Source organism: Scyliorhinus canicula, chromosome 18, assembly GCF_902713615.1.
Source record: "Scyliorhinus canicula chromosome 18, sScyCan1.1, whole genome shotgun sequence".
Lineage (NCBI taxonomy): Eukaryota > Metazoa > Chordata > Chondrichthyes > Carcharhiniformes > Scyliorhinidae > Scyliorhinus > Scyliorhinus canicula.
The window spans coordinates 104,972,603-105,000,231 of NC_052163.1; the positions used below are offsets into that span (position 1 = coordinate 104,972,603).

The 27,629-nt window shown below is 44.2% G+C and overlaps 1 protein-coding gene across 1 annotated transcript; it reads right to left on the minus strand.

Annotated features, from left to right (window-relative positions):
* Window positions 1-4,790: 4,790 nt before the first annotated feature.
* On the minus strand, window positions 4,791-26,574 carry smim24 (small integral membrane protein 24). The gene is made up of 4 exons (XM_038778261.1): window positions 26,438-26,574; window positions 16,855-16,969; window positions 13,175-13,222; window positions 4,791-6,085 (listed from the first exon to the last, which is right to left on the minus strand). Exons 1-4 carry the CDS (start codon window positions 26,499-26,501, stop codon window positions 6,019-6,021), a joined length of 294 nt encoding a protein of 97 aa, XP_038634189.1. The 5' UTR covers window positions 26,502-26,574; the 3' UTR covers window positions 4,791-6,018.
* Between the last annotated feature and the right edge of the window lie 1,055 nt (window positions 26,575-27,629).

The following is a 27,629-nucleotide window of genomic DNA, read 5'->3' on the forward strand; positions in this document are numbered from 1 at the left end:
GTCAGAATATAAATCCAGAAATTAAAGACCATCATCAAAGGTAATACAATAATCATAGAACATAGAACAGTACAGCACAGAACAGGCCCTTCGGCCCTCAATGTTGTGCCGAGCCATGATCACCCCACTCAAACCCACGTATCCACCCGATACCCGCAACCCAACAACCTCCCCCTGAACCCCTTAACCCTACTTTTATTAGGACACTACGGGCAATTTAGCATGGCCAATCCACCTAACCCGCACATCTTTGGACTGTGGGAGGAAACCGGAGCACCCGGTGGAAACCCACGCACACAGGGGGAGGACGTGCAGACTCCACACAGACAGTGACCCAGCCGGGAATCGAACCTGGGACCCTGGAGCTGTGAAGCATTTATGCTAACCACCATGCTACCCTGCTGCCTAAATCATGGGAGTCTTGGATCAAATTCCTAGGGGTGCACATCACCAAAAATCTGTCCTGGTCCACTCACATCGACGCTATCACCAAGAAAGCACAACAGCGCCTATACTTCCTCAGGAAACTAAGGAAATTCGGCATCTCCACATTAACCCTTACCAACTTTTACAGATGCACTATAGAAAGCATCCTATCGGGCTGCATCACAGCCTGGTATGGCAACTGCTTGGCCCAGGACTGCAAGGAACTTAAGAGAGTTGTGAATACCGCCCAGTCCATCACACGAACCTGCCTCCCATCCATGGACTCCATCTACACCTCCCGCTGCCGGGGGAAAGCAGGCAGCATAATCAAGGATCCCTCCCACCTGGCTTACTCACTTTTCCAACTTCTTCCATCGGGCAGGAGAACACGCACGAACAGACTCAAAAACAGCTTCTTCCCCACTGTCACCAGACTCCTAAATGACCCTCTTATTGACTGACCTCATTAACACTACACCCTGTATGCTTCAACCGATGCCAATGCTTATGTAGTTACATTGTATATCTTGTGTTGCCCTATTATGTATTCTCATGTATTTTCTTGTATTTTCTTGAATTTTGTTTAATTCCCTTTTCTTCCATGTACTGAATGATCTGTTGAGCTGCTTGCAGAAATTGTGTCAAGGAATCAACTTGGGAACAGATTATTTTGAATATAATATTGTGTAATGAGACACCATAAATTAGCAATCTAACAGAGAAGAATCCTCTAGGGAAGAGTGATCTTTTTTTACATAAATTTAAAGTACCCAATTATGTTTTTCCAATTAAGGGGCAATTCAGTGTGGCCAATCCTCCTACCTGCACATCTTTGGGTTGTGGGGATCGAGCCCAGGTCCTAAGCGTCGTAGACAACAGTGCTAACCACTGCTCCACCATGCCGTCTTGGGAAGTGATCATAATAGGTTAGATTTTCATATTGGGTTTAATAGGGATAAAGTGAAATACAAAACTAAGGCAATCAATTTAAACAAGCCAAATATGTGAGCATGAAGAGTTAACAAGGGTAAATTCATTTGAAAGATATTTGATTTGATTTATTGTCACACGTACCGAAGTACAGTGAAAAGTATTTTTCTGCAGCCGAGGAAACGTACACAATACATAGTAGACAAAAGAATAATCAACAGAGAACATTGACAAATGGTACATCGACAAAGAGTGATTGGTTACAGTGTGGAACAAGGGGCCAAACAAAGCAGATACATGAGCAAGAGCAGCATAGGGCATCGTGAATGGTGTCCTTACAGGGAACAGATCAGACCGAGGGGGAGTCGTTGAGGAGTCTTGTAGCTGTGCGGAAGAAGCTGTTCCTATGTCTGGATGTGCGAGTCTTTAGGCTTCTGTACCTTATGACAGCAAATTATCAATAAAAAACATTTAAAGAAATAATTCATAGAATCCCTATTTGCAGAAGGTGGTCATTCTACCGATCAAGTCTGCACCGACCCTCTGAAAGAGCATCCCTACCTAGGACCACTTCCCCACCATATAACTTCGAACACCAAGGAACAATCCAGCATGGCGAATCCACCTAACCTGAACATCTTTGGATTGTGGGTGGAAACTGGAACACCCTGAGGAAACCCATGCAGACACGGGGAGAAAGTACAAACTCCACACAGATTGTCACCCGAGGTCAGAATTGAACTTAGGTCCTTGGTGCTGTTAGGCAGCCGTACTAACCACTGTGCCACCGTGCTGTCTACTTCTCAACGAATATATATTCCTTTGGCGAATACAACTTCCTTCCACAAGGAAAGTTGTCTGACAAAATTGACTAATTAAAGAAGTTGTAGAAATCAAAACTGAAAATGCTCTAAATACTCACCTGGTCAATCAGCATCTGCGGAGAGAGAAATAGGGTTAATGTTTGGGGCTGATGACCTTTCAACAGAATTGGTGGAAGTTCTGATAAAAGTTCTGCTACCTGACCTGCTGAATATTTCCAGTATTTTCTGTTTTCATTTCAGATTCCCAGCATCCCATCATACTTGGCTTTTGGATTAAGTTGAAGGTGGGAATCGAATAAAAATGGGACTTACAATGTTGCCAACAATGTGATAAATCTGAGGATTGAGAGGATTTTAGAAATCAGCAAAAGATGTGCAAGGAACTGATAAAGTGAGATAGAATCAGGTGTGATTCAACGGTAGAAAATCTATGTCCGGTTTCGGATGCGATTAGTGGGATGTTTTTTGATGGCTGCAGCGCTGAGGTACACCCGCTATTCACCAGCACTTTGCATTTTTTTTGGCCTTGGGGAGTTTCTCTCCACTGAGGCCGCACTTGAGTCATTTTCTGCTGGCTGCCGAGCCCAGCGGGAAAGGTTCCTCACAGATCGAGGTCCCACTTTGCCTGCTGGCCCCAATCTTTACTCCCCTTACAGCGTCCCACCGCATTTTCAACCTACCCCTCTCTTCCTATATTCATGGAGGCCCTCGGGAACAGCCACTCGCTCCGCCCTTCATCTGTTAGGATTCCCCTGGTCCTAACCTAGGCAATTCCAACCTGGCACCTGGACACGCTGGCACTGCCAGCCTGGCACCTTGGCAGTTCCCCTGCCAGGGTGCCTGGGCGGCATTGCCAGGATGTTAGACTGGCAGTACCAAGATGACTGGATGGCAGAGGGAGTGCCAGGGTGCCACCTTGCCCTGTCCCCGAATACTCGGGAGTCTCTGATGGCTTGGGAGACGCCCACCCCTCCCCCATCCCCCTCCCCCCTTCTCCCGCCCCTCGCAACAGCCTCGCCCCAACATCTTGGGCGCGACGAGGCCGCAAAATCATTCCCGAGATTAAATTAGCAAGAAAATAAAAAACACTTTGTGAGAGCTTCTACATGCATGTACAGAGGGAGAGAGGGGTTAACAAAAACAAACATGGGACCCTGAGAGGCAGAGGGAAGAGAAATCTGGATGGGCAGAAGGAAATGGCAGAAACCTTAAACAGATCTTTTGACCTCACAGTAGAATACATTAATAACATACTGGGAAAAACGAATGTCTAATAAGAGTAAGGAATTTAAAGTAATTAATATTCGTAAAGAATAATTACTGGAAACATTAATGGAGCTAAAAGCTAAGAATCTGACCCTAAGGTTTAGAAGAGGGGTTACTCTTCTTGCAATCTTCCAGCATTCCATTAATTGTAGAATGACTATTGTACTGAAAGGTAACAGATATAACTGTTATAACCCGGAAGGATCTTACCAGTAGGGGTGATTAACTACCTCGTAGATCTTGCAGAACGTGAGCTCCCCCGATAAGGGCTCGAAGCACCCTTAACAATACTTGGCTTTGTATAAATAGAGTCGGTCAGTAAGGTACAGATGAGATAAGACCCAGTAGGGAACTACTGGAGCTGTATATAATAGCCATTGTAAAATAAAGTAAGTTTTTGTTTCAACCTACTCGGTGTGGATTCGTCATTGCCCTTACAAAAATAGCCCTACTATTTAAGAAAGAAGGTAAAGAAGAACAAGGAACTCTGGGCTAGTTAGCCAGGCATCAGCAGAAAGGAAAATGTTAGCATCCATTATGAGAGATGTGGTGATCAAGCAGGGTCAACACTGTTTTATGGTGTGGAGCTTTTTGTTGGTTTACCTTAGCAGGGTAGATAAAGGAGAAATAGTAGATATAAAGGTGATTTTCCAGCTGTTTTCAGCAGGCCGACCTTCCTGTCCTGCCGATTGTGAACCACTGCCTCGGGTTTCCTGGCGAGGAGGGGATGGACTCAATGGAAAATCCCAATGGCAGCGGCAGGGCCAGAGGGTCCTGCCACTGGCCAACAGCAGGCTGCTTCCTGCAGCCGAGAAACATACCACGAAGGGGCACGGAAAATCCCCCCCACCCCCCATAATTTCGGTAACATGCTACGCAAGATGTCGCTGCGTAAAACTAGGGTTCTTGGAATTGGAGGTAACATATTAGCATAGATTGAGGACTAATTAATAGAGAGTAAGAATAAACAAATGATTGTGAATTGTAACCAATGGAATGCCACAAGAATCAGTGATTGGATTTTAGCTACTTAAAACATCTATATGATGATTTAGGTGAGAGGACAGGGTGCACATTCATTTACATTTGCCAATGATAGCTGGTGGTGAAATAAGCTGTGAGAAGAATACAAAGAATCTGAAAAGGGACGTAGACAGGTTTTGCAAATTGACAAGAAAGCAGAAAATGAAGCATCACTTGGGAAAATGTGTACTGATCCACTTTGATGGGAAGAATAGAAAAACAGCATTTTTTTTAAAGGTGAGAAATTAGCAAATGTTGGTATTTAAAGGGACTTGGATGTACATTAATCACAGAAAGTAAATATGCAGAGACAGCAAGGAATTAGGAAGGCAAATGGTATGTCAACCTTTATTGTAAGAGAGTTGATATATGAGTAAACAGGCCTTGCTGCAGTTGTACAAGATTTTGGTGAGAACCACCTAGAATAATGTGTGTATAATTTTGGTGACCTTACCTCAGGAAGGATATAATTGTCAACGTGTCAATATATTAGCATATTTTAGAATGTACATAGTTAAGCTAATTGCCTTATTAAAGGTAAGTAATGCTTATTGGCTCAATCTCCAGAAGAGTATAAATGGACACCGTTGGTACAGTTGCTGGGAGGAAATTATATAGAATTTGTATCTCTGCTGATTTGGATGCATAATAAATTTTCTGAAGATATAAGACAAGCTGCTGTATTATTCCTCCATCACATACTAACAATTAATAGCAACAATAGTTACCATAGAAGTGGAGCAACATAGGTCCCTTGGACTAATTATCTGGGATGATGGGGTAATTCCTTGAGTAGAGATTGAATAGAATGGGCCTATACCCTCTGAAGTTTAAAAAAATGAGAGGTGATTTCATTGAAGCAAATAACATCTTAGGGTGCTCAATGGGGCAGATGCTGAAAAGTTATTTCCCCTGGTGGAAAAATGTAGGATTAAGTCACACTGTTTGGACAAGGCTTCAACAATTTAGAACAAAGGTGCAAATTTTCTTCACTCAGAATGTTGTGGACATTCAGGACCATTCATAAAATTGAAAAATAGAGTTATTAACCTTCTTGCAACCAAAATCAGAAAACAATATTTCACTATGATTTCCTGTTGTCAGTAGGTTAAATGCAGTCTTCCTTTTGAAGGTGCATTATGTTGTTTTATTAACCAAGCCACAAGAGCTCATTGACATCAAAAATATTCACATCCGCAAACTATCCCAACAGACATCATCATGGAACTACCCAGTTTTGAGTGAACAATCACAAAGGTTTCTGTTGTGATTTATTGGATGGTTTTTTTTGTAGCGTCCTGTACAGTTTCCATCTCTTGTCAATTATATTTAGCATGCAGCAAATTATTTTTTCATAAACTGCAAAACATTTTAAATGTTCACAAGTTCGTTGTCAACATTTTAAACATTCTTTGTTTCCACAACTATGTTACAAGAATAATCATCCATTATAGCAGGATACAGCGTTCAGCTACTGAGCAATCACTCCAATTTTGGAAGAAAATGAAGATAACGTTGAAATTGCGTATGAGCGTCCTGTCACATAGTTTTATAGGCTTGTCCGTTTGTCATCCTCGATCATTACTGTGTTGGTGTATTGATTGGATGCTGCAGATCTATAATCAAGATGCATATAAAAATTAGAAAAATCAAATGTCATGCATTTTACAACCTTAACATTAATCTAATTCACTGTCATCTAGTCCACAGTTGAAATAAAAACAGAAAAGGCTGGGAAAACTCATCAGGTCTGGTAGAATCTGTGGAGAGAGAAACAGAGGGCGCGATTCTCCCAAAACGGGAGAAATCGTAAGGCTGGCGTTAAACCCGGGCGGGTTTGACGCCAGCGCGCCCCTTCCCGACCGGGAACCGATTCTGGTCGCCGGTCGGGGCTAGCAGCCCGACGCCGTAGGCTCCGGCATGACGGGCTTAACGAATATCGTTAAGCCCGCTTGCCAGAGTTAGCGCCGGCTGACGCGTCATATGACGTCAGCCGCGCATGCGCGGATTGGAAGACTCCAACCCGCGCATGCACGGATGACGTCATCGCGTATTTGCGCGAAACCCACGCATGCGCGGGCCGGGTTGCCCCTCAGCCGCCCCGCGAATGGATACTGCGGGGCGGCGGAAGGAGAAAGAGTGCGCGGGCATTGGGCCCGCTGCCCGCGATCGGTGGGCACCGATCGCGGGCCCATGGCACCCTTGGCACGGCCGTGGTACTGCCGTGCCAATCGGTGCCATGGTTATGAAAAGCGAGTTTGTGACGCCGTTTTTACGAACGGCCAGACCAGGTGTGTTTGCCGTTCGTAAAAACGGCGTAAAGGGCTGGGACTTCGGCCCATCGAACAGCTGTGAATCGCTGCCGGCCGTAAAAAAACGGCGGCAGCGATTCGGGTCGGGAGTTGGGCGGGGGGTGGGGGAGAATAGCGGGAGGGCGGGAAAAATGTCGGGAAGGCCCTCCCGCTATTCTCCGACCCGTCGTGGGGGTCGGAGAATTTCGCCCAGAGTTCAAGTTTGAGGCAGTGTGACTCTGCCTCAGTTGAGAGTTTGGTGACAACTAATCTATATATGTCTTGGGACTTTCTTGATACTTGCCCAATCAATGGATGCAGTGACGGGGTAGACTCTAAAAAGAAAGTTGTTCCTTTTTACTCCGTCGAGACGGGACAGTAAATAAATACCTATCTCCATCAGCTGAACTACTTCTTAATTTTCTTTTCTCTGTTTTTCAAAATGGATGATTGCTGAGATCATAACATGGTTCCAGCTGATGACATGCTGGTTTCTTGAGGTTTCTGTGCAGTTTGAAAGCAAACGAAGGCTAACAACTCAAACGTCCTGAAATGCAACACTCCTTGCATTGTGTAAACACTCCAGCCAAGCCGAAACAATGGCTCAGCAGTCGAGTTGGCTGCCCCAGCAAGCTATGAAAAAAGGCAGCTGTTTGCAACTCCTAGTCTCCAATCTAATGGCCCAAGTGTTATCTGTTCCAACACACCATGGGGTCTCGTTTAGTCAACCTGAAATCAGTGTCTCCAAGAACAGAAGGAATCCCGACTCCTATTAAACACTTCAAGATTCCAGCCTTGGAAATATGCACCCTCTTTCCAACATCTGGGAGAAGGAGTGGAAGGTATATCACATGACCTCCCCCAAGCTGCTAGAACTTGTAATATTGTCCCGTGGACCTGAACTCAGGCAGTGACATTTTGACCTTCGAAGAGAAACAGCAGCTTCAGACAAGCAGCCTGTGCTTTCTGCCATCTTATCATTGAACAGGTAGCAGCAGAAAGAACTATGTCCCTTATCTACACCGTGAACTACTGGGACTTTGGGACTTGTCCGTTCAAGACTAACTCAATTATCGGGGCGCGATCAAATGGCTACGCTGCACCTGAAAAGCAGCGCGAAGTGGCGCAACGTGGCCGACAGAAGCCGGGAGACTCCGCCCCGGGATCTACCTGGCTCACAATGCATCCCGAGATCTAACGCAATCTCGCAAGATATTACCATGTAAATCCCACCCATTGTGGGCAGGATCACCTTTTGGCAAATCTGCATCTTGAGCAAGACAGCTGGTCTCACTGTAATATGTAGTTTCCCAAGGCACCTGAGTCGTTGGGAACTATTCCTTTTGCCTCAGAGACCTTGAGCGAGCGATGTCTCCACAAACAGGGACCAGATGGACTGGCACTTGGGGCGTCTCCCAGAGGATTGTAGGCCACCAGGGGCATGCCCTCTGGGCAGGGTGGTAAACTGGCACTGCTGGTGCCACCTAGGCATGCTGGCAGTGCCAGCTGGGTGCCAGCCTGGCACTGCCAAAGTACCAGGTTGGCACTGGCATTTTTCACACAGCGGCGATCAGGCGGGGGATGCCCTGTGCAGGTGTTGGAGGGGTGCGTGGGGCCCGAGGATAACCTCTCATAGTGAGTTTGGGCTTGGAGTGGTCGAGGGTTGTGTTGGGAGCCCCTCGCTACACTGAGGAGATCCCACGAGCAGAGCTTCTCAGTGCAGAAAACAGGGCTATGTTCATCTCTGCCACCCGCTCCCTGCTGAGGCCCCCTCTCTAACCCGAGTGCCATTCGATAGTGTAGTGTTTCTCGGTGCTGCAAGGGGCAGGAAACAAATGGGTAAACGCACTCGCTATGGGATTTTGTTCCCATTTAGTTAAATCACGCCCTCTGTGCCTTCTCCCTTTGTGGAAGTCACATTTCTTGAAAGAGGGATCACCTTGCAACAGTCAACCTCCCCTCTGAAGAAACGTTCCATCAGGCTTTTGATTCTGGACTTTGGACACACGTTAAACCCTAACTGGTATTTTATTGTGGTCTGGTCCTGAACCTCCTTCCCTTCCTTTAGCCCTCTTTGTATTGTATGAGTGCAAAGGAGGTTGTGAAACCCCTCTCCAGTGTTTGTGTACAATTAAATAAACCTCTTAAATTTATGTTTTCTCGAGGTTGCTGTGCACGTTATTCCTAGAGGAGTGGAACACTCCAAATTCAATGGTTGGGGACAATGCGCCATCACTTATTAAAAGGGGGAAAATCAATGAACACCTTTCTGTTCACAGACGGGTAGCAAGAGGAGAAATCAGGGCAGTGTAAATTAAACCCCCTCCTGTCAAAATTAATTTCAAGATGTCTGGCAATGCAAAATTGGAAGTTAATCGATTCTCTGTGATAGGCTCAATAATCAGGCATCAGAACCGGCCAGGTCAGCAGTATATCAAGGTGCATTGATAACGTTGATGAGCTTAAGATGGAAATTCTTGTATTTATGTATCACCTTTAGTGACCACAGGATGGTCCCAAAGCATTTTACAGCCAATGAAGCACTTCTGAAGTGTATACATACAAACATACTGCATACCCCCGATAACCAACCATCGCCTCGCTTACCAAGAACCTATTCACCTCTGCCTTGAAAAGATTTAAAGACTCTGCCTCCACTGCCTTTTCTGTAGGGAGCTCCAAAGACTCGCAACCATCTGCAAGAAATAAATTCGCCTCATCTCCATTTTAAATGGGTGACCCCTTATTTTTAAATAGTGACCCCAAGTTCTAGATTCTCCCACGAGGGGAAACATCCTCTTCACATCCACCCTGTCAAGACCCCTCAGGATTTTTTATGTTTCAATCAAGTTGTCTCTTACTCTTCTAAACTCCAGAAGATACAAGCTGGGCCTGTCCAACCTTTCCTCATGAGACAACCCGCCCATTCCAAGTATTAGTCTGGTAAATCGTCTCTGAACTGCTTCCAAATGTATTTACATCATGGTAGCACAGTGGGTAGCACTGTTGCTTCACAGCTCCAAGATCCCAGGTTCGATTCCCGGCTTGGGTCACTGTCTGTGTGGAGTCTGCATGTTCTTCCTGTGTCTCTGTGGGTTTCCTCCGGGAGCTCCGGTTTCCTCCCACAAGTCCCGAAAGACGTGCTGTTAGGTAATTTGGACATTTTGAATTCTCCCTCTGTGTACCCGAACAGGAGTGTGGCAACGAGGGGCTTTTCACAGTAACTTCATTGCAGTGTTAATGTGAACCTACTTGTGACAATAAAGATTATTATTATTATCCTCCCTTAAATGAGGAGACAGATACGGTACACAGTACTCCAGGTTTGGTCACACTAGGGCACTGAACAACTAAAGCTTGTTCTCCCTATTTTTGTATTCAATTCCCCTTGCAAAAAAGAATAATGTTGTGGCGCTAAAAATTGCACACAAAGACTCGAGACATGTACAATCGAGGCTTTATTGCTGTGTGATGCTATTCCTCCGGCGGCAGCTGTAGAATAGGATCTCAGTGACTCACACGCATATTTATACACAAGCTCCCTGTGGGCGGAGCTAGCTGGCAGAGGCTTACCAGAGGAACTTGTATTACAGGTACAGCCATACATCCCCCTACTGCAAGTACACATAGCTACAGTGGTTATATCACCACAAATGTTCTATTAGCTTTCCCAACTACTTGCTGTACTTGCATACTAGCCTTTTGTGATTCATGCAGTAGGACACCCAGATCCCTCGGCATCTCAGAGCTCAGCTATCTCTCAACATTTAGATTATAGGTTTCTTGATTTATTCTTCCTGTCAAAATGGACAATTTCACATTTTCCCACAGTACACTCAACTGTTTGTTATATTCCCATGTTAAATTCACTGTTGTAATGGAAGAAACAAGACAGCCAATTTCTTCACACCTTGCTCCCATAAACATGCTAGAGACCAGATAATCTGTTTATGTCATTGAGATGGAAGTATAACCACTGGCCAAGACTGCACTTCTTCAGTGCAGTAGGATTCTTTATGCTCACCCAAACAAGTGCAGAGGGCCTTGGGTTAATAACACATTCAACATGACAGCGCTCTCTTAGAACTGCACTGGTATGTCAGCCTTAACTTTTATGCTCAAGTCCTGGAGTGATTTAGGCCCACATCCTCTGTCTCAAATGAGCCACTGCTGACAATGGGCATGAGGGGGTGATTTGGAACCTGCACTAGCCGTCCGCGGGATCGGCGGCGCATGCGGAAAATCCAGCAAGAATCAGGAAACACGATTCTTGTCAGAGAGATGGTTTCCCTATTTTTCCCCTGCCACGAGATTCACACCCACAAAAGGCATGGACCTCATTTTAATATATTTGTATCAGTTTAAATATTATTCACGGCCCCTATAGTCACATGATCCCCCCCTCACTAAGTATTCATACATTGCTGATCTGACATTTGCAACAGGTTTGGGCAGATGTGAGGCATTCAAGGGATCCCTCTGGGGGTGCAGAGGTAAATGAAACCCCTAGGGGGGGGGCTGAGGAAATGTCCAGGCAGTGCCCTGGCACTGCCCCCAGCACTGGTAGGTACTGCCGGGTTGGCACTGCAACTTGTGCCAGGGCAGTGCCTGGCGTGGGTCCTGGTGAGAGAACCATAGGGGAGGGTGCTTTGATGTGCGGTGTGAGGGGAGTGCCAGCTATACTTTCATGGTGTTGGTTGTGGAGAGGGAGGTCACTGCCAGCGGTGGATGTTGGGGGGGGGGGGGGGGGGGGGGGGGGAGAAGGAGGGGAGAGGGATCAGAATATCGGCGACGATTGTCATGGGGAGGGTGAGGGGGGTGTTAGGCAGCAGCGCTGATAGGGGCACCGTCTTTAAAAGCCGCCCCAATCCCTTTGGAGCTGGTTGCCAGCTCTAAGGGGTCCCGCACCCACGTAACCATGCCCCACACATTTTCTTTCTCCAAGAGGCTCAAGATTTGGCCAGGGAAACTGGTCTTGTGCAACTGGAAGTACACGCCAATTTTCTCTCTCAACATAGCACTTTGCCAAATTCCGGTAAAATTCTGCCCAGTGAGAACAATGAGGAGGGATCTCATAGAACCCTATAAAATTCTAACAGGACTGGACGGGGTAGATGCAGGAAGGATGTTCCCGATGGTGGGTGTGTCCAGAACCAAGAGTCATAGTCTGAGTATATGGGGTAGACCATTTAGGACAGAGATGTGGGGAGATTTCTTCACCCGCAGGTTGGTTGGTCTGTGGAATTTGCTACCACAAAAAGTAGTTGAGGCCAAAATTTTGCATGGTTTCAAGAAGCTCTTAGATATAGCGTCAAATTTATAGGGTTATAGGGTCAGAGGATATGGGGGGAAAGCAGGATTAGGCTGCAGAGTTGGATGATCAGTCATGGCGGAGCAGGCTTGAAGGGCCAAATGGCCCTTCTATGTTTATAAACTAATGTAACACTAAACATTTAGTCTAACACTTAGATTCCAATGTTTGACCAAGGGTTGAGGCCTTAGTGGAATTCATTTCTGTCAGAGGAAATCAGACAAGTCCTGTCCCACTGAGATTTCAACACATTTGTGTGCTTAGAAACAATTCTAGAGGAGGATAGATGGGAAAATATGTCACTCGACCACCTCACTATATTTAGGGACATTAAGGGAGTTCCTTTTGGCTTCCCCACATGCACAAGAGCTGATATTGCGACCCAGTAAAGGCTCCTAAACTCTTCCAGATGAAGATAATCAATTATTAGATCCACTAGCTGAAGATGGTAAGGAATTATCCTATCGTTTTGGGCCTATCCCCAGCTTACTTCCCTCCATCAGATTGGGTAGCGAGCATAGAATCTCACAGTGTTCTTTGAGCTGTCAACCATTTTGGAACTGCTAGCTTTGTTTTTTTTTTAATTCAGTGTGTCTTCATCTTGAAGGCAGGTCCTTGGAGATTATTTTCCAAACTACGACAAAATTTGTGATTTTAAAAAAAAATTGGATAAGGCAGGCCCCAAACTGGCTTAGCCAGAACAGGGATCAAACCCCTAGGTCAACATGTATGCGACACAGATTATGGGTCACTCATTAGTTACTGCCGTTCTGTGCCTATTTGCAGTGATCTTTGGTAAGGGTAATGTGTGCTTAAGGGAAGAAAGTGCAAGCTAGAGGTCACCGTCCCTTGCATGACAGCATACTTGGCTGACCGCAGACTCTGAAGCAAGGTATTCCAGGACTGTTCCAATAACACATCCAGAGGACTCCTCAATACAGTGCAACATCAATGTTGCATGAATCTGCATAAAGTGAAACATTAGTTTACTTCTACTACTGTGAATTAAGAAGGGATCATGTAAATTGCATAAATTATCCTTGTTATACACAAAATAACTGCAATTTGTGGAATGAGTGCTTGAAAGACGAGAAGGCACTTACGTATCAACAGTATTTAGGAAAATGTTCGGCTGATCAGATTCCTTATTCCTGTAAAATATAACTTGGATAAATACAGCGCAAAAGTTGTTTCACAGATTTTAAGTATCTAAGTTCGTCAAGGAGTATACCATAGCTCTGGCACTCATTAAATTTCTTGTGTTCTCTCAGGATATGGCAGCATTAACGCACTTACATATGTATTCATTTGTTTTGTAATTGTTTTTACAATCTACTAACTTGTTCGGATATTTCAAGAGGGATGAAGAGTCAAGCATACAGTGTGGTACTGGAGTCACATCTACGTTGGACTAAATGAGGGACAGATTCTGTTCCTGAAGGGCTTATTGAACCAGTTGGACTTTTACAAAAATCACGATCATCGTCCTGGTGCTCGTCCACAACTGACCTGCACTTATTAAATAAAGTTCCATACATATTAACACTGAACTTCTTCATTCAGATCTCTGACAGTGTGTGATATTGCAGCTCAACCAAATTGTCAAAAGAGATGTTCATCCACAATAAGACTTAGCTCCCATTTCTATAAAAAGTATGAGGGATGTGCAATAGATGCTTAAATACAGGGTCATCGTTAGCAGCCTGCGGAATATGAACAGCGCACATTTCTGTGAATGTTGCTTTTACAGCCATTTCAAGTTTACAAATGAACCATTATAGTCTAGATTCACTCTATCACAATAACTTTCATAAACACGGAGGAAAAGGTAATAGTGATGGTACAGTGTACGAACCAATATTATTCTCACTTCCCCTTGCAAATCTAATTTACCCAATTTGCCTTGGATGTACAGTTCATTATTTGTGTTTATCATAGGTCACAGGTACAATTCCGTCATGCTACATGTCACAGTTCAACTTTGAGAGACACTTCTTAGAAATCTAGAGACACAAGGTGGAATTTTCCAAAACAAAATGACAAAAAAAGGGCGAGATCAAGCAGCATTGTTCGCCGCAGTACAAATCCTGATATGAATGCTAAATCTCGTAAGAGATTTGTGCTGGCGTGATCTTGCCTGCTCACCACTGATCATGTGATCAGAGCGTGAACCTGATTTCCATTAATATGAATAAATTTAGATGTATTTAAGCAGCTTTGCGTCTTAGCGTCTGCCATATGGATCCTTCCTCCCCACCCCCCCCCCCCCCCACCCCCCTCCCCTCAGACCCCGGCCCCCCACCTCTGGGGGCGTGATGTCACGCCAGTGCGAATCACTACTGGTTTTTAAAAGTGAAAACCAGCTGTGGTGACCATGCCGGGGGTATGGAAGTGTCTGAAGGCCTCAGGGGTTAAGGGAAAAGTGGGCACTGCCGGGGGGTAACCTTCCTGCATTAGAAAGGGGTTCTTCTTATGTGCAGTTGGGAAGTATGTACCTGTCAGGCAGGGAGGAAGTTGTCGAGCAAGGGAACCGTGGTTTACTAAGGAAGTTGAAGCACTTGTCACGAGGAAGAAGAAGGCTTATGTTAGGATGAGACATGAAGGCTCAGTTAGGGCACTTGAGAGTTACAAGTTAGCCAGGAAGGACCTAAAGGGAAAGTTAAGAAGAGCGAGGAGAGGACACGAAAAGTTGTTGGCGGATAGGATCAAGGAAAACCCTAAGGCTTTCTATAGGTATATCAGGAACAAAAGAATGACTAGAGTAAGATTAGGGCCAATCAAGGATAGTAGTGGAAAATTGTGTGTGGAATCAGAGGAGATAGGGGAAGCGTTAAATGGATATTTTTTGTCTGTGTTTACACTGCAGAAAGACAATGTTGTCGAGGAGAATACTCAGGTACAGTCGACCAGGCTAGATGGGATTGAGGTTCACAAGGAGGAGGTGTTAGCAATTTTGGAAAGTGTAAAAATAGATAAGTCCCCTGGGCCAGATGGGATTTATCCTAGGATTCTCTAGGAAGCCAGGAAGGAGATTGCAGAGCCTTTGTCTTTGATCTTTATGTCGTCTTTGTCAACAGGAATAGTGCCGGAGGACTGGAGGATAGCAAATGTTGTCCCCTTGTTCAAGAAGGGGAGTAGAGACAACCCTGGTAATTATAGACCTGTGAGCCTTACTTCGGTTGTGGGTTAAAATGTTGGAAATGTTATAAGAAATAGGGTTTATAATCATCTTGAAAAGAACAAGTTGATTAGCGATACTCAACACGGTTTTGTGAAGGTAGGTCATGCCTCACAAACCTTATTGAGTTTTTGGAGAAGGTGACCAAACAGGTGGATGAGGGTAAAGCGGTTGATGTGGTGTATATGGATTTCAGTAAGGCGTTTTGATAAGGTTTCCCCACGGTAGGCTATTGCAGAAAATACGGAAGTATGGGATTTGAAGGTGATTAGCGGTTTGGATCAGTAATTGGCTAGCTGAAAGAAGGCAGAGGGTGTTGGTTGATGGTAAATGTTCATCTTGGAGTCCAGTTACTAGTGGTGTACCGCAAGGATCTGTTTTGGGGCCACTGCTGTTTGTCATTTTTATAAATGACCTGGAAGAGGGTGTAGAAGGATGGGTTAGTAAATTTGCAGATGACACGAAGGTCGGTGGAGTTGTGGATAGTGCTGAAGGATGTTATAGGTTACAGAGGGACATAGATAAGCTGCAGAGCTGGGCTGAGAGGTGGCAGATGGAGTTTAATGCGGAAAAGTGTGAGGTGGTTCACTTTGGAAGGAGCAACAGGAATGCAGAGTACTGGGCTAATGGCAAGATTCTTGGTAGTTTAGATGAACAGAGAGATCTCAGCATCCAGGTACATAAATCCCTGAAAGTTGCCACCCAGGTTAATAGGGCTGTTAAGAAGGCATATGGTGTGCTAGCCTTTATCAGTAGGGGATTGAGTTTCGGAGCCACGAGGTCATGCTGCAGCTGTACAAAACTCTGGTGCGGCCGCACCTGGAGTACTGCGTGTAGTTCTGGTCACCACATTAATGGAAGGATGTGGAAGTTTTGGAAAGGGTTCAGAGAAGATTTACTAGGATGTTGCCTGGTATGGAGGGAAGGTCTTTCGAGGAAAGGCTCAGGGACTTGAGGTTGTTTTCGTTAGAGAGGAGAAGGCTGAGAGGTGACTTAATAGAGACATATAAGATAGTCAGAGGGTTAGATAGGGTGGACAGTGAGAGTCTTTTTCCTCGGATGGTGATGACCAACATGAGGGGAGATAGCTTTAAATTGAGGGGTGGTAGATATAGGACAGATGTCAGAGGCAGTTTCTTTACTCAGAGAGTAGTAGGGGTGTGGAATGCCCTGCCTGCAACAGTAGTAGACTCGCCAAATTTAAGGGCATTTAAGTGGTCACTGGATAGACATATGGATAAAAATGGAATAGTGTAGGTCAGATAGGCTTCAGATGGTTTATGGGTTTATGGGTCATCGAGGGCCGAAGGGCCCGTACAGCGCTGTAATGTTCTATGTTCTATGAGTGGGAGAAGAATACCCCCAATACTTCTGTGGTGGGGTTGTCATTCCAAAGCTTGTGGGGATGGTCGTCTTTTATGCCCGTGGGGTTGAGGGGGGGGGGGGGGGGGGGGGGGGGGTGGAGTTCGGTGAACATATTTTAAAGGCAGATTAGGACATTTTAAATAACTGCCTCACTTCCTTACTCACAACATTACATTCCACACTGATTCTTTGATGCTGGCCAAACTGTCAATACTATCTTGCTCAGCTCCATTTACTTACCTTGCACAAAAAACTCTGTTAATTATTAACAGAGCAAAGACGACAAAAAGGAACACAGTGACGGCAGTGAGTCCAGTGAGCCAAGGCTGCCAGGCTGTGCTCTTGTTTGCTTTTGCTGAAATAAAAGAAAAATTTAAATATGGATAAAACTCCTTGCTTACAAAATAAGAAATGGGTACCGCCAAGCAAAACGTTCAATTTCAGCCTTTCTTCGATTGCATCTCGGCGCACTCGTATTGCATGGAAGATTCCTGGAATATAGCTTTAATTTTACTGAGTATCGTGTCATACTGTATGCATCAAACCATGTATAGCATCTGTTGCCTGAGCTTTGTAGATCTAACTCAAGCATGTCAAAGAGGCCACATTTGCAAAATTATATGGGCGTTTTAAGGTGAAAGAAAATACCCACAAATTAAAATTGAAAATAGTGGAAATGCACAATAGGTCAATCACCATTTGAAAGGAGAAAAGGCAGATGCACCTATCAGGATCTGGTAAAGAGTCTACACCTGAATAGATAAGCAGCCTTACCTCCATTCAGATCATTACAGACCTCCTGTATAATTTCAATATCCTCTGTTTAACTGTGAATAGGGCAAAGCAAATTTGATCATCCAGATGGCCAATATAGAATTATTTAATGTTTTCTTTATATACTCACATATACATTTATAGATGTAGAGACATGTATTACTTGAAAGAATGTCTGGCTAATTAAGTCCCAAATAATCATGAAAAGGAAGGGGGAGAAGGTGAATACAGAATAAATTGCTCATTTTTGCAGTTTCATGAAAGTTGAAATATTTTGTTGAAAACAATACCGAAACAAGGACTGGGACAGTGGACCCTCAGATTAAAAGTCAGATGCTCTGCCGACTGAGCTATCCCTGATGCTTGTTTGGAGAAATGGTGCATTCACGATGGAACAAATGGCCTCCTTCTGCGCCTTAACAATTCTGTGATTCTGTGATGTTCATTACCAAACATTGCTCCACTCAATGTGAGAGAAGACTGTTAATTCAATTCTGAAACTGGAACTTCATTGTATGAAAAATGCAGCCTCCCCTACTTCATCCCTTTTAGAACTAACAATATCTTACAGATGAATAGAGTGCAAACTAAACGTTTCACTAGATGTTGAGCATAACAGGAAATTCTTAGAGATAATCCTCAAATATTGTTGTTGGTGCACAATTCTCTTTTATTGATATTAAAAGTCCTATTTTGTTTAATAATTTTAAAAAGAATATCATAGAATCATTGAATTAACAGTGCAGAAGGAGGCTATCCGGCCGATCGAGTCTGCACCAGCCCTTGGAAAGAGCACCTTATTTAAGTCCACACCTCCACCCTATCCCCATAACCCATTAACCTTTTTGGACACTAAGGGCAATTTAGCATGACCAATCCACCTAACCTGCACATCTTTGGACTTTGGGAGGAAGCCGGAACACCCGGAGGAAACCCACACAGACCACGAGGGAAATGTGCAGACTCCGCACAGACAGTGACCCAAGCCGGGAATTGAACCTGGGATCTTGGAGATGTGAAGTAACAGTGCTAATACTGTACTACAATGCCACCCTATGCTCTCTCTCTGCATCTTTGATGATTTGATTGCCTGCAGGTGCTCGCATTCCGGGGCATCTCTGACTGTGTCTATATAAACATTTCTGGAACAAGCCTTTCCATTCACCTGAAGAAGGAGCCGTGCTCCGAAAGCTCGTGTTTGAAACAAACCTGTTGGACTTTAACCTGGTGTTGTAAGACTTCTTACTGAGCTAAATAATGAATCTTAACTGTTAAGGCGTAACAAATGAATCTGAACTGAGTATTCCAATGGCATGTTAACATCTTTGTGAAACTAATTCACATCAGTCACTGGATGAGTAAGGACAGCATGGTGGCGCAGTGGATAGCACTGCGGCCTCACGACGCCGAGGTCCCAGGTTTGATCCCAGCTCTGGGTCACTATCCATGTGGAGTTTGCACATTCTCCCCCTGTGTACGTGGGTTTTGCCCCACAAAGCAAAGATGTGCAGGGTAGGTGGATTGGCCATGCTAAATTGCCCCTTAATTGAAAAAAATGAATTGGGTACTCTATATTTAAAAAAAAGATAGGATAAGTAGATTACTGTGCAGGCTGGATGGTCGCTGCTGTAATGGCATGCACTAAACATGCCTGTTGATGAATATGTATACTGTATTACCTGGGTCTATTTATAGCAGCAAAATCATAGGTAACCTATGCCTGAGAAAACTGCATAGATGGTCACACTACAACCACTGTGTGTCATTTACGGAAGGAGTCAATATTTAAGGTGGTTGATGGGGTGCTTATCAAATGGGCTGCTTTGTCCTGATTTGTCCCTTGGAGTTCATGGGCAGGATTTGGGGTGTTAAGAGGTGAGATGAGCTATTCTCTATTGTTATGGACAGGAGGGGTGTTAATTCACCATCTGTCCATCAACATAAAGGTTTTTGCTTTGCTTCCCCTTTTATAAATGATAGCATGTTTCCCAAACTCCTCAGCTTTGGTGTGATCCAATTTTCTATTCACAACCTTACCACAAACTCGAGATTGGATGAACTCAGATGGTTAGTTTATTTGCATGCACTAGAGCCTGTGCACTCAGAGAGTAAAAGAGGGCTAGAGAAATAAATATTTACAGGGCAAAGGCCACAAAGAAAATAATTATTCTTTCACATGGGTCCAGACTCAGAATCAAAGTCCAATGCGGCATGTCCTTCAGAGAGATCAACGGGCTGAAAACTGATACTGGATAATTCACTTTACTAATAGAGTTACTTCCACAGTGAGATAGACACACAGCGATGAATTAGCCTTGTAAGCAAAGGTACAGAAGTTCCAGTGGAAACAATATTGATGGGGTCAGGTATTCATCTTGGGCAGAACCCCTTTGCTGTGCAGTTTCTTGAGGATGGTAAAGATGGCAGATTGAGTTTTCAGTATAGCCAGGCAATATAACTGATTGCACCATCTCGAGCTTAATGTCATATTACTATGATATCTGTGCTCTGGCTTTGACAAATGGTGTATATCCCTTTATCTAGGTTCCAGAAATGGTTAAATGTTACAACCATGACGATGTAAAAGGAAAGTTGTGGGGTTAATTGTCCTAGCAGACAAATAGGCTCCTGGGGGCCAGGCCTGGTTTATGAATTACTAACTTTTTTTATAATTCTCTATGAATTATGCTCTGTCACCCACAGGGGTTATTAGTGTCCCTTCAGAGACAGTGAGTTGCAAATTTCCTTGATAGTGCCTTGATAATCCATGGGTTACAAACAGAGATAACTTCAGCCATTCGGAAAGGATCTTTGTCGTTTTTAAATATTTTGAAATTAGCTATGTGGATATCTATATATTTTTTTTTTTTATAAATTTAGTGTACCCAATTATTTTTTCCAATTAAGGGGCAATTTAGCGCGACCAATCCACCTACCCTGCACATCTTTGGGTTGTGGGGGCGAAACCCACGCAGACACGGGGAGAATGTGCAAACTCCTCACGGACAGTGACCCAGGGCCGGGATTTGAACCCGGGTCCTCAGCGCCGTAGGCAGCAATGCTAACCACTGTGCCACCGTGCTGCCCCTGGATATCTATATATAAACATTTGAAAATATAGTGTTAGTCCCTTGACACTACTCAGTCTCTCACCTGCTCTTGCAACCATAGTTATAGCCAATGGAAAGTTATTCCTCCTGATCCCCATTCACTTCAATTTTGCTCGGACTCATTGAAGCCACTCTCAGTCAAATGCTGCCTTGATATCAAGGGCAGTCACTCTCACTTCATTCTGGAATTCAACTCTTTTCTCCATGTTTGGACAAAGGCTTTAATGAGGTCTGGAGCTGAGCGGCCCAGATGGAACCCAAACTGAGCTTCAGTGATGAGGGTTTGATGAGTAATTTCTGACAACTGTGTGTCGACTGGTGGAGCAGCAATCAGTCAGATTGGATTTGTCCAGCTTTTTCGACAGGGATAACATTTTCCTCATTGTCGGGTAGATGCTAGTTTTGCAGCTCTGCTGAAACAGCTTGGCTAGAGGCATAGCTATTTCTGGTGCACAAGTCCTCTGTGCTACAGTTGGGCTGTTGACAGTACCCATAGTTTTTGCTTTGTAAAAAATTCATTCATGGGATTTGGGGGTCACTGGCTTGGCCAACATTTATTCCCCATCCCTTATTGCCCTTGAGAAGGTGGTGGTGAACTGCCTTCTTGAAATGCTGCAGTCCATGTGGTGTAGGTACACCCACAGTGCTGTAAGGGAAGGAGTTCCAGGATTTTGACTCAGTGAACGTGAAGGAAACAGAAAATAGGAACAGGACCAGAAATATATTTCCAAGCTAGGATGGTGAGTGGCTTGGAGAGAAATTTTCCGCATTCAATTTTTCCAGCCATTTATTTATATCATATGGATTTAATTGAATTGGCCTGAGATTAGCAACTGAGTAACTGGGGATCTCAGCAAGAGGCCAGGAAAGATTATTCACTCTTTACACATTGCAGCCTTCTTGGTATTTGTATTGCTATGAAAGAGAATTGTGGAATTAAGTGATTTTTCATCTGTAGATGGATTGAAGCACATGTGGTAAAGATGCTCTCTTTGTTCATGTGATTTGCCAAAAAACAGTATGCATCAAAGTATTCCCAACTGGAATTTTCCGTGCAAGCTTTGTCTGATGTTTTGCCTACAAGATGGAAAGTAATGATGTCACTTAATCAAACTAACAATTGAACATTGCTAAAAAAGAGGCACGCTGTTGAAGTTTTTCACCTTGCACTCACCAGGACAAACACAATCATGCTAAATTTCAAATGATCAGAAAGATTTATACTACAGGAGAAAAGAGTGCTCATTGGTTGGCAAGTCAGTTCTGATTGGCTGAAGCATTGCCATGGGAAAAAGTAACAAGAATGTGCATGCTCTTTTTTTAACTACCTGGGACTTTGGGGAGCCTATACAGAACATGAAGAATGTGTAATGCGGAAAACTGCACTAACACCCCCTCAATTCCACAATTCCACCTTATTATTGTGATTTGTGTGTGTGTGCCCTTCTTTTATCTTGTGTACATAACGGCAAATATACTTTGTTCAAAAACCCAATAAAAAACATTTATTAAAAAAATGATTCCGCCTTATTATCTCTTTTGGAGCAGATATCTCAGTACTAATATCAGTACAACTAAAGATTATATCTTGATAAACCAAGCTTTACTCTTTCCAATGGCACAAGCATCATTTTAAATTACTTAAAGGATTATAAATCGAGCCTCTAGTTTTTAGATTTTATACAGGCAGCATTATTGTTCAGTATTCTTACTGTGGAACAGGTGCTATTTACTGTTAGTTAGTTTGTCTATTTGTACAGTGAAAATTATCATTTCTTCCTTCATTAGTTTACCAGATACAGCAGCTGCTGGAACATAAATAGGATTTAGCAAATCAAACTCTCATTGTTATCTATGGCTTGCTCACAAGAAACTTTCTGTACAGATGACGGTCTTGATTCTCTGGCTTCCCAGCCTCGTGTCATTTGCTGGCAGCGAGAATCTCTGTTTCCACCGCTGTCAATGGGAATATCCCATTTAAGCCATCCCACACGATTGGGAAACCTGTGGGCAGTGGCGCGCTGCTAGAAGGAAAAGGGAATCCCAACGGCCAGAGAATTCCAGCCAAGATCAAGAATTGTGCTTCAGTCTGGCCAAAATCACTTCAGAAGCCAATGTTGCTGGAATATGTTGCAGCATCATTTCTTGGCTTTGCATTATGTGTATCTGAGCAAAGGAATTTGCTAAACAGTTTGATGAAGACAATGTATCTTAACTAGTATCACTTTTGTTTTTAGCTGTGACCAGCTGTAGGGAATGATAACGTAAATCATAGAATTTACAATGCAAAAGGAGGCCATTCGGCCCATCGAGTCTGCACCGGCTCTTGGAAAGAGCACCCCATTAAGCCCAAGCCTCCACCCTATCCCCATAACCCAGTAACCCCACCACACTGTTATGGGCCATGGTTTAGAGAACCCCAAAGTGTATCATGGAGTTCACCTGACCCACAATTTAATATAGATTGTGGTAAGGGGAGCATACGGCCCACTCTAGATCATAGAATTTACAGTGCATAAGGAGGCCATTCAGCCCATCGAGTCTGCATCGGCTCTTGGAAAGAGCACCCTACCCAAGGTCCACACCTCCACCCTATCCCATAACCCAGTAACCCCACCCAACACTAAGGGTAATTTTGGACACTAAGGGCAATTTAGCATGGCCAATCCACCTAACCTGCACATCTTTGGACTGTGGGAGGAAACCAGAGCACCCGGAGGAAACCCATGCACACATGGGGAGAATGTGCAGACTCCGCACAGACAGTGACCCAAGCTGGGAATCAAACCTGGGACCCTGGAGCTGTGAAGCAATTGTGCTAACCATAATGCTATCGTGCTGCCCTACAGGTGTGGTACAGCAGAAATGGAAAAGTATTTTTTAAAGCAAAACAATGTTTATTCTATGAACTCAAGTTAACCTTTTTAAACATACAGTGAACATCTTAGCAACCATCAATTCAACTACAACCCCCAAAGAATACAACACTAAGTAATCCTTAATAACTTCCCAAACAACATCCAGAAGACAAAAGAAACACCTTTTAACAGAAGCACATTAGGTTTACGTTCACTACTGAGACCATTTATAATTCTGAATTCACAAAATGATGAAGAGATAGTCTTTTAATGGCAGAGAGAACAGCAGTACACCTGCTTTGTCAGGCTTCAGGTCCAACACTGAAAACAAAACTAAAACACACCCTGCAGCAAACAACTTGAAGCAAAAGTAAAAAGCTGAGACAGCCCAGCTCCACCCACACTCTGACATCACTGATAAACATCCATTTCTTAAATGTACATTTCTTAAACACCATTTCTTAAAGGTACTCTCACATGACATCACCTTTTTGGATACTAAGGGCAATTTATCATGGCCAATCCACCTAAACTGCACATCTTTGGACTGTGGGAGGAAACCGGAGCACCCAGACGAAACCCACACAGAGAATGTGGAGACTCCGCACAGATAGTGACCCAAGCCAGGAATCGAACGTGGAACCCTGGACATGTGAAGCAACTGTGCTAACCGCTGTGCTACTGTGCTGCCCGGTAAAACATTTCTTAATTTGAGAAAATTGGTGTAATTAAAAATACATATTTAGAAATACATAGAGGCTGAAATTGGTTGACCACATTTGACCAGGCATAGTATCAGGGAGACAGAACAAAACTGGAGTCATTATGAATCAAGGTTGGAGTCAGAGCTAGCACAAAGGAAGATGGTTGCAGGTGTTGCAGGTCAATCATCTCAGTCCTTGGACATCACTGCAGGAGTTCCTCAGGTCCTAGGCCCAACCCTCTTCAGCTGCTTCATCAATGACCTTCCCTCCATCATATGATCAGAAACGAGGATGATCGTTGATGATTGCCCAATGTTCTGCCCCATTCGCGACCTCTCAGTCGCTGAAGCAGTCCGTGCCCATTTGCAGCATAACTTGGATAACATCCAGGTTGAGTTGATAAGTGGCAAGTAACATTTGTGCCACAGAAGTGAGAGGCAATGACCATCTCCAACAAGAGGGAATTCAACCATTTCCCCTTCACATTCAATGCGTTACCATTGCTGATTCCCGCTGCTGTCAATTTTCTTAGTAGCTATCATTGACCAGAAACTAAACTGGACTAGCCATAAACACTGTGGATAAATAGCAGGTCAGAGGCTGTGAATCCTGTAGAGAGTAACTCACCACCTGACTCCACAATGCATGACAACCATCTAAGTTAATTCAATAATCTTTATTGTCACAAGTAGGCTTACATTGACTCTGCAATGAAGTTACCGCGGAAAGCGCGAGTCGCCATTTTCCGGCGCCTGTTCGGGTAGATGGAGGGAGAATTCAGAATGTCCAAATTACCTAACAGCACGTCTTTCAGGACTTATGGGAGGAAACCGGAGCACCTGGAGAAACCCATGCAGACACGGGGAGAATGTGCAGACTCCGCACAGACAGTGACTCAAGCCGGGAATCCAACCTGGCACCCTGCCGCTGTGAAGCAACAGTGCTAACCATTATGCTACCGTGCAACCTACAAGGCACAGTCAGAAGTGTGATGAAATACTCTCCACTTACCTAGATGTTGTCAACTCTAACAACACTCAAGAAGCTTGATACCATCCTGGACAAAGCAACCCGCTTGATTGGCACGGCATCCAACACATTCAACATGCACTCCTTCCACCACCAATGCACAGTGACAACAGTGTGTGTCATCCACAAGATGCACTGCAACAACTCACTAAGGCTCCGTCAACAGCACCTTCCAACCCGCAAACTCGACCACCTAGAAGGACAAGGGAAGCAAATGGATGGGGACACCACCACCCGCAAGTTCCCCTCCAAGCCACACACTGTCCTGACGCGAAACAATGTCATCATTCCCTTCACTGACACTGGCTCACAATCCTGGACCTCCCTCCCTAACCGCACTGTGGGTGTGCCTACACCAGAGGGACTGTAGCGGTTCAAGAAGGCGGCCCACCGCTATCTTCGCAAGGGTAATTAGTGGCGGGAAATATAAATGCTGGCCTAGCCAGCGACACCCTCCTTTCATGAAAGAGGGCAAAGAACCTCTGGAGTGAGAAAAAAAATTGTTGTCAGATTTATGTTCCGGTGGGTTTAATTTATACGGTCCCAGCAGAGAGGTTGGCATTTTAATTACATTAATTAGACTTAAACCAAATAGAACATAAAGCAAGTCTTGAACCCTGGCAGCTGAAACGAGGAGTGGACTGCCTTTAGGAACACTGATCATGGCCAGGAGGAGAAGGTTGGCACTATCAGTTCCTCCCCATACAAACCACGCCCCTCAACCCCATGATCAGGTTCTTTCACACCAGGATCTGAATCCCACTTCTGGGGATTGCGCGCCAATTTTTGTCATTATTTTTGTCCCCGTCCAGAGATTATGAAAGCTGCAAAAGGGAAAAATATTTAAATGTGTTTAAATTTAAGGGCGATCCTAATTAGATTTTTCTAACATGAAAAACCACAGAGGACCACGCAGGGCCAGGATAAGCTTTTATTCCTTCGCAGCTACCAACAGTTTACACACAAACTGTGTCAGTAATAACATCTAAACACCTAATGACAAGAAAAGCAAGTTGTCTCAATTACTAATGACACAACATTTTCAAGCCATATTATTGTAAATGGAGTTTAAACGTGGAAGTTATCTACAAATGTTCAACACAATGGCCCTTTAATATTATGCCATCTGAAACAAGCATTTTCCACAAAATCTATCTTTCATTTCAGTAAACAGTTAAGAAAGCGGCCTGCAGTGGAACAGGCGGTTCTAAATTTTGAAAGCAAATGGATTTCAGTTAGCAAAAGTTTTCACACCTGGCATTGTACTTTTTTTCCCCCCGGTACACTTTTGGCCTTTCACGTGGAGTTGCGGTTCAATTGTACAAATGAATAATAAAATAGCACTTACCACTCTGTGCACTTACTGCACTGATTAAAAGCAGAGCAGCAAGGACTCGGCAAGGAAAAGCCATTTTCACTGATACAGTGCTTGAAAATGAGTGCAGGTGACTGTGATGTTCTGATCTTGAATGCAGCCCAAGGATCAAAGTACTGGCTTACGTAGGTAATGCTTCAGTTAGTCATATGCCATTATACTAATAAAATTCATAAATGTTTACAACTGCTTGGCCATTTAGGCAGTATTGACTTCTTGGAAAATGCTTGGGAACTTTAGTTGCAGAGTCTGTATTCAGGGTGTGAAGGTATAAAGTGACAAGGTCTATATTATTGTGTTGTATACTTGTATAGAAACAATAAAGGATTTGTCAAACCACTTTGAAACGTTTATGCATTTGCCGCAATTTCTTTCTGTTGAATTGCTCTCAAAGGCTCCAAAATTCAGAAATTATCGGCCAAGAGCATCTCAGCAGCTAGGACAGAAGTGAAGCAGTCTCCCTCCACTTTTGCAGGAGCCATAGGGGTTGCATCATGAAAGAGCAACAGAGAAAGGAAGAGTAATGCTTTGTAGTTCACCCAGAACATGCACATTGTGTTTGTAAAACAGTAGTAACCATAATAACAAAACAAACTAGAGTGAACATTAACATAGTGCAAAAAGAGAATATACAATAACAATTAAATAGACATTACCCCACGCGACCCAGTTTTCCCACCCCATCCCAATGAAGCACTCACCTCCCCCCCCACCCTCCCTCGGATTGCTGCTACTGCTGACATTTTAATTTTCCCTGAGAAAGTCAACGAACGGCTGCCACCTCCGAGAGAACCCTAGCGTAGACCCTCTTAAGGCAAACTTTATTTTCTCGAGGCTGAGAAACCCAGCCATGTCGTTAACCCAAGTCTCTACACTCAGGGCTTCAAGTCCCTCCACATTAATAAAATCCGTCTCCGGGCTACTAGGGAGGCAAAGATCAAGACGTCGGCCTCTTTCGCCCCCTGAACTCCCGGGTCTTCTGACACTCCAAAGATCGCTATCCCTGGACTCGGCACCACCCGTGTGTTAAGCACCTTGGACATTGCCCTCGCGAACCCTTGCCAGAACACTCTAAGCTCCGGGCATGCCCAAAACATGTGGACATGGTTTGCAGGACTGCCTTTGCATCTCATACAACTGTCTTCTACCCCAAAAAACTTGCTCA

Bases quoted from the DNA above. Each gene is read 5' to 3' on its own strand.
- smim24 (XM_038778261.1), bottom strand. From the start codon at position 26,501: ATGGCTTTTCCTTGCCGAGTCCTTGCTGCTCTGCTTTTAATCAGTGCA. The intron at 13,223-16,854 runs GTAAGTAAATGG...TATATTTTACAG, and splicing joins AACAGAGTTTTTTGTGCAAG to GAATAAGGAATCTGATCAGC. The intron at 6,086-13,174 runs GTAAGTGCCTTC...TCTTGATTATAG, and splicing joins TTCCTAAATACTGTTGATAC to ATCTGCAGCATCCAATCAAT.